Raw genomic sequence first — 12,563 nt, forward strand, 5'->3', positions numbered from 1 at the left:
AGCCATGGAGGTATTTGTTTGGCTTGAGTTTATGCTTTCTTGTTTTCATTTTTCTTACGCATACTGTAAGGAAAACTTACCGGGAGAAGGGGAGAGGTGGCAGCTGTTCATGGAGAAAGTGAAACCCATGGTAGAGCCAGGAGGAGCCAGAAATGGCTCGTACATCCACCTGGGCATGCTTTATAAAAGCGTTCCAAGGGTGACTGGCTGGGCAGGAAGCTGGAGCCGACAGAAAAGGCTCAGCCAGAGGGAGACGGGGGGACCGGAAGGAGCATCCCTGACTGGCCCAGAAGGGTCAGGGCAGCAGGACAGCATGGAGCAGGAGGAGGCTTGGTGGCTCCCTCAGGACAGGAATGAAGTGTGGAGGGAATATCGGGCCAGCATGGGCCCAAGGAGCCGCTGGTGGACCCGTCGTAGGCCAGAGCCAGTAGCCCCAGTGACTGGGATGGCAACAGACACAGCGAGGATGGGACCCTGAACCAAACAACCAGCAGCAGGTACCAAACTCAGGGAAGCAGCGACGTGTCAAGGGAGATGGCAGTCCAGGTAGAACCCAGCTCCACATAGACCAGAGAGCAGAGAGGGGCCACAGAGAGTGCTCGGCACTAGCTACACCAGTGGTCAACAACCACAGCTGCAAGGGACTGAGCACCAGGGAGGGCCCAAACATCGGACCTGACAAGCAACTTCATGGTTGGCGTTAGGGGGGTGTAGGGAAGGTGGAGCCCCAAGAAGAGGCGGTCATGAGGAAGGCCAAGGGAAAGAACCAGGGGGACAGGAACAGACATTGTCCTCCTGATTTAAAACCCCTTATCATCAAAGATGTGGCAGGTGAGATCCCTGGGGATCTGAACCAAGGCCACTCCCACTAGCCTGTCCATGCAGCCCAAGAAGCCATGGCGACATTCTTAAAGAAACCACACACGTGACACTTGGGAGAAAGGCATGGGAAGTTACACATACAACCCTGTACCCCTTAGGGAAAACATCTTGGGGAAAATCAGATTGAACTGAGTTGAGATGGTTTAGAATAGTAGAGCTCAATCTTTTTGGCTGGTTGGATAGATGGGTAGTGCATGGTCTATCAGCAGGCTGGATTCAGCTGGTGGTCCCAATCTGGGTGGTTGTGGAGGGTCCCTATCTAGCTGTGTGGAAGCAGAGGGGTGGGGGACAGTTCAGCCCCATGGGAAGAGGGTGGGGGAAAGGAACTTCACCTGGCCTCACAGCCAAATTTCCTGACTATGGAGAGCCCCATGGGCCAGATAACATGGATCCACTGGTTGCCTTTAGCCTATGGGCCAAAGGTTGAACACCCCTGGTTTAGGAGAATCTTAAACCTCACCCAATATTTTCTGTACAATTTAGTTTGTACTAAATGCTTCACAGAGCTTGAATCCATGGAGTTACTTAATTTTTTCCCAGCTTGAAAGTGCTTGTGAAAAACAGCTATTTATCTAAACAAATATGTAAAAGCTCTACAGAAGCACTAAGTGGTGAAAATAATTTGTACTTGTTAATGGAGTTCAGCTATGGCACCAGATTTCAGGACAACAGAGCCAACTTTGCTAAATACTCTTTAAACAACAGCTAAATGCCAGTAAGAAGTAGATAAGATATTTTGACTTTTCCATATTTTTTGATGCTTTCTTTAATCTAATCTCTGTCCAGGGATATTCTTTTGTCCCTGTATGGCAAATGTCATTGACCAAAAAAGCACAATGAAGACTTTCTCTGCACTTTGTTTTAAAAGACTTCAGTGGATAAACAATAATTAATTTTAACTTCTATACAGTTCAGAAAAACAAGGATGCTTAGCTTTTCTTACACAAATGCCAGGTTGGGATGGTAAAAGGCAAGGTTGGGATGGTAAAAGGGCAAGACATATCCATACTTGCTGCATCCATAGAGCATGGGATACATGTCTCTCAGTGCTTGTTGAACACATATCATATTACAGAATCATAGACAAACGAGGCTTGAAGGCCCCTCAGCAGGTCACTCACTCCCACCCTCTGCTCAAGTCAGGATCATCCTTGTCAACACCATTCAAGACTAGAGTCTGTCTAATATGTAGCAATTATAAGAGGATCAATAGAATAAAATATGAATTCAGGGATCAACATTAAGCATTCAGGGGATGCTAAGGCCATGTTGGGAGCATTGCTGCATGGTCAGCTTTCTGGGGGGAAAAGGAGAAGAAATAGAGCTTGTACCTAGTCACCAATATTGAAAGAGCAAATCTGTTACTACTGCTTGTTTAGGTTTTGCTCATTACAGAGGGAATTTTACTTTAATTCCCACTGCAAAGAAAACTGTTCTGATTGCTATATGATTCTGAAATACATTTGTAACCCTTCTGCTGGGTTCAATTTCAGAGGTATATTTTACCTTGTCTTGAGTCTCCACCCAGTCTACCTGGGAAACACTAAATGAATTACTAAGATGTCCAATAAAACCAGCAACCCCTTTCTTGGAAGCAGTGTAAACCCCCAAATCAAATTTATTACAAAGCATAAAGAAAAAACAAAAGCAAACACTAACTAGAATTTTAAAACACAACAGACCACACAACAAAGTCTATAGGTGGCACCCTCAAGGGGGGAGGTCTTTACCCATACCCAGGCAGTCTTGGACTTTGGACTCGCCAAAGGGTAGTTTCAGGGGCTGGCACCCCATACCTGCCCTTCAGCAACGGGCCGGAAAGGTGGGGGAGGGGCCACAAGAGAGTCCAGTGAGCTGTTCCATGTGAAACTATAGCACTAATGTTCACTTCCTCATGGTGGACTTGAGAAGTGAACTGTAGTTTTCATCAGCATATTACACCCCAAAGTTTTTAGTACTAACCCCAGGTCTACTCGGGTGGGAGACTGCGTGAGAACTCAGAGAAAAGCCAGCAAACAGTAAAAGAGCCAGACCAGCAACCAGTTTCAATTGCACTGCATTGGTCAGCACACAGAGCCATAAAAGCAATCTCTGCCAGGCCCAAAACATGTTGGGCCCAGACATACAACAAACAAACAAATGCGTAGCAGGGCTCAGCAATACAGTGATGTTGAGATGCAACAGCTGTAAAACAATAAAAGGGAGACTCAGGCCTGGCTTACACTTGGGCCTGAGCATACAACAAAAGTGCACCAGCCTACTTGGCTGAGGCCTGGACATACAGTCTCAGGACCCTGTTCCTGGGCAGCCTGTACTAGGGAAGGATATACTCATGACATCATTCCATTCAAGGCCTGCATGGCCAAAACAATCAGCAAGACACATAGCTGGGGTTCAGCAACACAGCTATGCTGAATCCAAAAGAAGTTGCAACAGAAACTAAAACGTGCCAAGCTCCCAGCCCTGGCCCAGACCACAGCAGGCAAGCTGCCAGGCTTCAACCTTGGCCAGTTTGCTGCAGGGATTGATACCCCCTGCCCTCCATGGCATCATCCCACTCAAAACCCAGAAAACAAAAGGGACAAGGAGAGGGAGAGAACAGACGTCTCAAGCCCTGAGACAGACTTTCTCTCCCTGTACCTGAGGCTTTCCCTTCACATAGCTTTAGTTTGCTTCACCAGTGAAGTGTGGGGGGTGACCCCCCATGGGAAGCAGGCTTTTCTGGCTCCCGAATAAGAGTTCAGGCTTCAGCAACCCCAGGAGGAAGAAGAGAACCCAGACCAGGTGGCCTGAGCCTTAAATAACTTTTCTGACCTCATCACTTGGTCCCAACCAGAAACAGGCATTATTTGAACACCGATAATGCAAACCAGTTATTCCAAAAGTGGTCAGCCAGCAACTCCTGGTGAAGTGGCCAGAATCACCAAACTGGTTCCACAGGTTACTTGGAAGAAAGTTTAAGACAAGGGGTCTGAACACAATTGCGGGGGGGGGGTGATGGGAGATGGTTCTCTCCAGTACTAGAGGAAGCAAAATATACAGCACAAACAAGATACACAGCACAATAAAACCAAAACATACTTGACCACACAGAACCCCAAGTGTGTGTGGGTGTTACACATTTAAAGCACTTTTCTTATGAACTTTCTAGCCCCAGGTGAACACTTTACTAGAGACAAATTGTTGAGGGGGGAGAGAATAGTGATACAAGACAAGAAAGCAGCCAAGTAAGTACTGCCACTTTACAAATCCTATTGTACAAAAAGGAACAATTTTTCAGGCAAAATGTGAGGAAAAGCTTTGACAAGGAAGAGCTACAGTCATAGATTAATGAGATAAATATAGCAAATATTTAATTTTTTATAAAAAATTATAATATTCTCTCACTGGGAACATTTCTTGGAGACATTATTGCAGAGGAATAGGATGGCTAAGGAACAGGTCTTTTCCTCATTAAATTTACTGGGCACCTCTACACAAGATGCTTTACTTGAGAAATTAGAGCACATTACTATGCAGTAAGTATCACCATCTGTATTTGCAGACACTTACCGCACAGTAATTTGCTCTACTTGTGAGTAAATTTGCTACCTATAAGTATAAGTAGCAAAATTTACTTGTGACTAATTACTGCACTGTATGGCATGTACTGATGGCTGGGGACAAGGAGAAATCTCCTGCCCCCTGCTGTCTGGATGACCAGAAGCAAATTTGCTCCCAATCAACTGGGTAGTAGGGGACAGGAGATTTCTCTCTGCCCCTGGGAGCTGCATGCTGGTGGGGCAGGCTCTGCCACCAGAGCCCAGTTGGGGACAATATCTCTATGCCCTGGCAGCAGGGAGATCCCAATCCCCACTCCCAGTCCCCACTCCCTGATCATGATCACAGAGCAGGGGAAGAAGAGATTGTTTCCAGCCCCAGCTCTGCAATTCTGATCATGGAGCGGGGGTTGGGAACAGGCTGAAGCTTTTCTTCCTTGGCCCTTCAAGGGCCCATTCCTTCTCCCCCCCAGTTGTCACCCAACTGTCAAGGAACCTTCTTCCCTGCATACCAACTTAGAGTATGCAAATTTCAGAACATCCACAGCAGGCCATGATTCAGCGTATGTACAAGCAGGGTTACATACCCCTCACCAGTTCACAATGGACCTCAAGATAAGAATATGTCTTTCCTGAAGGAAAGAAAACAGGTAGATTAATTTAGGATTAAGATATGGATTATGTAGTATAGGATATGGATTAAGATGAGGAAAGTTTTAATCAAAAGCAGACTTAAAGCATATAACCCTATGATGCTGAGCTGGAAGGTAATCAATCTCTGCCATCCCATGAGAATGAAAGCAGCAATTATTTAGCTTTAACAAGCTATCTTCAGTTTTGTAACTGGTCTTTTGAATATAGACTGCTGTACTAAAGTTCTGATAACTCTTAGTATATTCAGACTGAACTGTCTCTGAATAGGGCAGGAGAGTCAGGCTGCCTGTGGCCAGCACCCAGCAACCCACCTGCTCCTGCAGACTGAGTGGGAGCAGGGAGCTCAGCTGGCAGCTGCCTGGGTCAGGGCCTGCCCAGCTGATTTACCATGGTCGCTGGGCATCCGTACAAGCATGACCCCTGATCTGAGACCAAGCATCTCACAGCCCTTGGCTGTTATCTCAGAAATGTTGCAAACTCTCACAAATAAGGTCTTTCTCTTGGCTCTGTAGGGCCTTCACATGGGGAAGAGGCATCAGTTGGCAGCTGGGATGTGCCATCAGGGTCACTGCCAGCCTTGGGCAGAGCCAAGCTCTGTTTATGCACCAGCTCCAGCAGTGCAAAATCCAGGATCAGACTAGGTTGCTGGTCATGGTAGCCAAGAAACACCTGGTAGACTTGTGGTCTGGTAGGAGAAGGATGTCTGCAAAGAGTCAAGGGACCAGTGCAAGGAGGCAAGGGACTGGCACGATGAGGAGACAGACCAGTGGGAGGGACTGGGAGGGCAGGTATCTGTAGGTCCAGGAGTGGTAGGCTGCCCTGGGGGCCCAGGCAATGGAGGCCATGGGGGAGGACCACCAGGTTTTGGATGGTGTGGAAGGCAAGCCAATGCTGTCCCACAACCTCTGCCTCTCCCTGGAGGGCTACCTGTGGCTGTGTTACACATCCCTGCCCACCCACAGCTGAGGACAACATAGCCACCAGCATCAAAGCGTTCCTTGTTGTATGAGAGGCCTGTGCCCACCTACCTGAGTTTGTTCCCAGTCAGTGTCTACACATGCACTATTTCTCAGTAACTACTCAAGGGTTAATTTCTTACTTGTATTTGCAGGTAGCAAATTTACTCATGACTAGACAGATTTACTGCACAGTAAGCATCTGCACATGTAGATGCTGTCACTTACTGCACAGTAATTTGCTCTACTGCACAGTAAAGCATCTTGGGTAGATGCACCCAGTATGATCTAGAAGAGGCGTGGGAAATTATTTGGGCTGGGGGCCACATCAGGAATTTTGGTGAGCTGTTTCAGGCTGGGCTGGGCTGGGTGAGAGGGGAGAAACTCATTCTATCTGGCCGTTGGGGTCCCAGACTGAGTTGTTGGGTGAAGTCTCCATGGAGAACCCCCAGGACCCTTATGTGCTTATTCAGGTGGATGAAATGGGGCCATGGGCAGGTGGGGATTGGTGCCTGAGAGCAGGATGGGTGGGCAGCACCAGAACTGGGGCCAGGATTATAAGGTTGTGATAGCATGGGGCAGGGGCCTGGGGCCTGGGGCCTTGGGGCTGGGGTAGAGCTGCGACCTGCCCCTTCCATACACGCCCATGAAACCAGTGCCTGGCACAGATTGAGGAGCACATTTTGGCTCTGTCCCAGGCCCTCAGTCCCACACTGTCACCACCCTGTAATCCTGTCCCCAGTCTCTGACCCAGCCTTGCCCACCTATCCTGCTCCTGGACTCTGCTGCCCACCCTCCCATGGTGCCAGCCCATCTCATCTGCCCAGCTAAGAACACCCTACCTGTCATCGTGGAGTCTTCATGGAGACCCCACCCACCTGCCTGCTCTATCAGGTGCTCTGTTGGGTGCCCTTGGCCCTTTTCCTGCTGCATAAAGGTAACAATCTTGAAAAATGTGTTAAATGAACTAAATCACACACAACCAAAAAGCCATTCTTTAAGAAAGAGAACAACATATTCTGTGTCAGTGCCTTAAGCAGAATTTCACTCAGCAGGAGCTAATTTTTCCTTGGATAAATGATTATGGAGATCCTGAGAGTGGTTTCCAAGGAAAAGAGAAATAGTCCTTATCCAAGTTAGGCAAATAGTGTCTGTCTGTTGGTAAATGAAACAACAAGCCTAAAATGAAACTATAAATGAGTAAGGAAATGAATACAGGGGCAGAGGCTGCTTCTCAGAAGGGCTTAATGAATACAGAACATCTCACACAGAGAAGACATTGTAGTAGGAAAGAACATTGCAGCCTCACAGTAATAAATATTCATAACCAAAACTCGAACTTTGGAGCTCTGTCAGGTTAAACTAGAACAAAATAAATTATGTACTTCACAACTCATCAATTTGTGTGTAAATTTACAGCAGAGAAGTAAAAGAAATTTGCAGCTTCTATCCTGTCTAACTCCAGAAAGACTCCAAGAGATGAATGCATAGCAAGACTCATGTTAATTCTCATCATTGTTGCCACCCTGGAAAGGAATATAATTTCCTATCCCACAATCCCAAATAAATAAACTACAAAGACAGCAAACCATTAAGAACAAACCCTTGAGCGGATAAAAAGTATCTATACAATACACAGTTTGCCTCTGTTCACAGATACTAATTCTCACACAGGAGGGAGCTGTATGATTTTCTTAGAAAGTCTGTGTTCACACAACCACACCATCCTATCAAAAAACAGGTGGAACATTAAAAAAATACTGGTCCTTGATGCCATTCTGGTTTATCACCATTTCCCCTTGGCCTTATCTTTGAAGATACTTATAGTATACAGATTGATGCAAAGATGCAGTAGGATGGAAGATAGGGAACCTTACATTAGAAGTCAGTTTCTCTGCAGGATAAAGAATTTATTAAAAGGCTACAAATTTGTACAACCTTGGCAAGGGTTGGAGACTTCATGAAATTCCACAAATAAGGATATTACTCTGGCAGAATGCCACCTCTGTCTCTCCCCAAAAACTCTGCTCTGTGGCAATTTGGTTAACATGGGCCCTGCAGAGAGTAGGCATCCCAACTCTTTAGGTAACCTGAGTTGGATACATTCCTGAGGGAGAGGGGAAACCTGCTCTCTCTGCCTATGTGACTGGCATCACATACCTGGGTTAGGGGCTTATGCTTCCTATTGTTTTAAGCAATGTCAACCTGACTGGGAGGGGACTAGAGACCCTGCCAGTCTGCACAGCAACTGGTGATGCATTTCAAATTGTTTGGCTGGCAGCCAACAGGTGCTGGTCTCCATTGGACTAGGTAGATGAGGTCATAAGGGCTTCATAGTTTCATAATTTCTAGGGTCAGAAGGGACCTGAGCAGATCATCTAGTCCAACCCCCTGCCATGGCAGGAAAGAATACTGGGGTCAGATGACCCCAGCAAGGTGTTCATCCAACCTCCTCTTAAACACCCCCAGGGTAGGAGCCTGCACCACTTCTCTTGGAAGCTGGTTCCAGACCCTAGCCTCCCTGACTGTGAAGTAGCGCCTCCTGATATCTAACCTAAACCTACCCTCTGCCAGCTTGTGACCGTTATTCCTGGTCACTCCTGGCGGTGCTTGGGGGAACAGGGACTCCCCCAGTGCCTGCTGATCCCCCCTGACTAGTTTATAACAGGCCACAAGATCCCCCCTCAGCCTTCTCTTTTGGAGGCTGAACAGGTTCAGGTCCCGCAGCCTCTCCTCATAGGGCCTGCCCTGTTGTCCTCTGATCATGCGAGTGGCCCGCCTCTGGACCCTCTCCATGCTGTCGATATCCGTCTTGAAGTGCGGCACCCAGAACTGGACGCAATACTCCAGCTACGGCCTGACCAGTGTTGCACAGAGGGGGAGGATCACCTCTTTGGACCCGCTCAAGATGCATCTGTGGATGCATGCCAAGGTACGGTTGGCCTTCCTAACTGCCTCTCCACACTGCCGGCCCATGTTCATTGTGGAGTCAATGATGACCCCCAGATCCCTTTCCGCCTCCGTGCTGACAAGAGGGGAGTTCCCTAACCTGTAGGTATGGTGCCGGTTGTTCCTCCCGAGGTGTATCACCTTGCACTTGTCTGTGTTGAAACCCATCCTATTCTTGTCCACCCAGCCTTGTAACCTGTCTAGGTATGATGCATCCTTCCAGTGTGCCCACGTCCCCCCACATCTTAGTGTCATCAGCAAATTTGAACAGGGTGCTTTTTACCCCCTCATCCAAATCACTGATGAAGATGTTGAACAGCGCGGGCCTGAGGACCGAGCCCTGCGGAACCCCATATAAGTTAAGGTCTGCCAAGAAGAAGGGGTAGTAGCCATGATCAAAACTCAGAGGGAGAAGAACTGGACCATTTGAAACTTGCTCTGTCTCTTGAAATTAATGATCAATGAACTGCCTGCCCCCAGAGGCAATCTCCACCTGCCTCTGGATGGAAAGTAAGTACGGACCTGAGATTGAGTAAGCTACCTGAGATCCAACTAGATATATAGCTTGCAGATGAGTGATCAAAGGCTACCCAGCCATGCCAGTTTGCTCTGTGGGATTTTTTTGATATTGCTTTACTCTGCACCCTATTCCAAACCTACTCCTTGTAACAAATAAAGTTCTCCTTTATAACTAGCGTGGGAGACTTATTGGGAGAGGGGCTAGATTATGCCTTGGGGTCCCCTTGGTTCAGCTGACTAAGGGAGACCACTATTTGTGCTTCAGACTGAGGGAAGCATCCCAAGTTCTTGAAGTGGGTTGAGTACCCTCGAGGGCTACTAGGCTTGTGTTTCCCAGGGGGCACAGTGCCAAGATCAGGCCAGAGCCTGGGTGGTGGTGGTGCTACCCCAGGCTAGTGGGTGTGCTTCAGGAAGGGGGTTGGCCAGAGGTAAGGCACCCCCAGGGAGGCACTTGGAGCCTGGAAGGTGGTTGGGCATAGTGAGGTGGGTGGCTCAGCACAGGAGCACCCCCTACTGGCCTGCCACAATTATCAATAAACAGGTCCTCAATACGTATGTTCCTGTGCCTTCTTTAGAGATGCATGCAGAAATAATTTTAAGATATCCATAAAGAATTTGACTTTTAAGGGAGAATTTAGGTATGCCTTTTTTCACACATTGTAGTATATTTAGGAGAAGCATCTCTTGCAAAACATTTTATATACTTGCATCTTGACTCTTGCTTTAACATTGTCTAAATCTACTCAAACATAGCAATTTGCATTTATATTTATCCTTGAAGAGTGCAAGATAGGCTCCCAAATGACCTCATTTCCAATAATTTTTAAAACATCCATCTTAACCACCACAACTGTATTTTATGTACATACACCTATCATTGTAGATGTCAGCTGTATGGAACCCTTAAGGCTCATGATTAGTAGCTTAGGGTGGTAGAGCTGTTCACTACTCTCAGGAACTACATGGGGAACCCAATGAAAATAATTTGGGGTAGGAAATGTGGCTGGTGGGATGGGGGAGGGTGGAAATAGTGCAGCCTCAGGGCTGGGACAAGTCTCTGGGCTTTCTCAGACCCAGGGTTGTACTGCAAATGTTTGCAAGTGTTTGGGAGACTGGGTAAACTCCTTCCCTAGGTCAGGTTAACCTGATCTCTATCTAAGTTAGGTGCACCTCCTCAGGTGCACCTAACTTAGATCAGGCATGCCAATTTTTGGGTGATTTAAGGCCTCTTAACACATGACCCTGGTTAAGCTGACCTAAATATAACACCTATACATACATTTAGAGTTAAAAAATGGACACTGAATGAAGCAGTTCTAGTTAAGCCCCTTGTCCCAGAGTGATTAATAAAGTATAGTATATAGTGGAGTAGAATATAAAGTGGAGTGAGTGATCAGAATACAAAGGTGCTTATTAGGGATGTGAAAGGTTAAACAATTAATTTAACAGTTAAACCCAGTGATAACCAGTTAGCTTATCAGTTGTCATTTAGCACAGTGCTCAGTGCAGTCTAGCAGGGGAGGAGGGGAAGGGAAGCTCTGCGGTGCCCCAGCAAGAACCAGCAGGACAAGCAAAAGGGAGGGAGGGAAGGAGGATTAAGGAGGAGGGGAGGGCGAGAGATGAGGGGGGACTAGTACCCATAGCCTATGAGGTTAAAGAGGAAAACAGTGGGCAGCCTAATGACTTGTCAATTAAGCAATTAGCTGCTTGTTCATAGGTACTCCATCCTGCATGAAGCCCCCCATAGCTGGGGGCTTCATATCAGCTGTGTGGTCTGACTGGCTTGCCACCATCTTCCTCCCCATGTCAAAAGGCCCCAGAAAATGGCTCCCAGGAGTAACCAGGTCTGAGCTGCTGGGTTATTGGTTAACCATTTAACTGATAACATTAGAGGAGGTTAAATGGATAATTATTTAAACAAGTTTTTTAAAAAACATTTACATCTGCAATACTTATCTACTCTGCCTTCTGACTTCCCACTCTCATGGGTAATTACCTCACTCTACAGAGACATGCAATTCTTGCACCAAGAAGTTCACATAGCAGGTTTTTTTGTCCTGTGGATTAGAATTGTTTGTTTATAATCTATTCACAGTTTGTGGTGACAGAGTCAGGTACTTGATAGTCTGTAGACAGACTCTGGCAAGATGCTTTTGGATCTTTTCCTTTCTTGTTTTTTATGTAGAAACACTTGAAACCAGAGGCTGGAGGCACTGAATGAGGGGAAAAACGTTTTATTTTTTTCTCTGGCTCTTATCATACAAAAACTTCCTGACTGATGTTATCTTAGGACAATGAAGAGGAGATATGAGGACATCTGCTTGGATAGCTGGTTTGAGAAAGAACAGCATTATAAACAAGGAGAGATACAGCTATTATAGTGCTTAGAATTTCACATTGACCTTATCAGGGGAAAAAAGTGATGAAAAGTGATGAAAAATTACTATTTGTCTAGCACAGGATTTGTTAACCAGAGGTACATATACCTCTGGGGGTACTTGGACTGGTCCTAGAGATGTGCGGGCAGGTGGGAAAAGAGTGCTGCCACCTCTCAGGAGCAGGGCTGGGGTAGGCGAGGGCAGCAGCACCCCTCTGTGGTCTGGGAAAGCTTGTAGGCGGCAGCCACTGCCACCACACATCAACCTGGTGAGCTTCCCCACCCCACAGAGGGGTGCTGTTGCCCTCACCCCATCCCAATGAGCTTCCCTGCTCCTCTCTGGCCCTGCTCCTGGGAGGCAACAGCACTCCATTCCCAACTTTCCACATGCTGTCCCTATCTCCCTGTACTGTGTCCGGCAGCATGTTAACCCCCACCCCACGCTTGGTGGTAGGCCACGCACTACCCGCTCCCCCACTTGGCATGTGGCCATGTGCTTTCCCTCCCTAACCATCCCACTTGGCCACACACTACCTCTGCCCCCGCACTTGGCATTCGGCCACTGGGGGGTACTTAAACTATAAAAGGTTGGAAACCCCTGGTCACCATGTATATATGCATGATTTTTTTTTTGTCAGATTTTCTTTGAGCACGGCAACTTAGACCACCTTCTATGTACTTTAGTTT

General features: G+C 47.1%; 1 protein-coding gene across 2 annotated transcripts in view; it reads left to right on the forward strand.

Annotated features, from left to right (window-relative positions):
- SLC45A1 (solute carrier family 45 member 1) overlaps window positions 1-12,563 on the forward strand; it is a 102,225-nt gene that overhangs the window by 7,919 nt on the left and 81,743 nt on the right. The window contains exon 1 of one of the 2 annotated variants that reach the window (XM_090024714.1): window positions 9,375-9,490. The exons of the other annotated variant lie outside the window; for it this stretch is intronic. Coding sequence (XP_089880840.1) covers window positions 9,442-9,490 — 49 coding nt within the window. The 5' untranslated portion in view covers window positions 9,375-9,441. Of the gene's footprint in view, window positions 1-9,374; window positions 9,491-12,563 lie in introns of those variants that run through there. 2 annotated transcript variants of the gene reach the window in all.

The sequence above is a fragment of the Crocodylus siamensis genome, chromosome 12 (assembly GCF_052110815.1).
Source record: "Crocodylus siamensis isolate JL-2025a chromosome 12, ASM5211081v1, whole genome shotgun sequence".
Lineage (NCBI taxonomy): Eukaryota > Metazoa > Chordata > Crocodylia > Crocodylidae > Crocodylus > Crocodylus siamensis.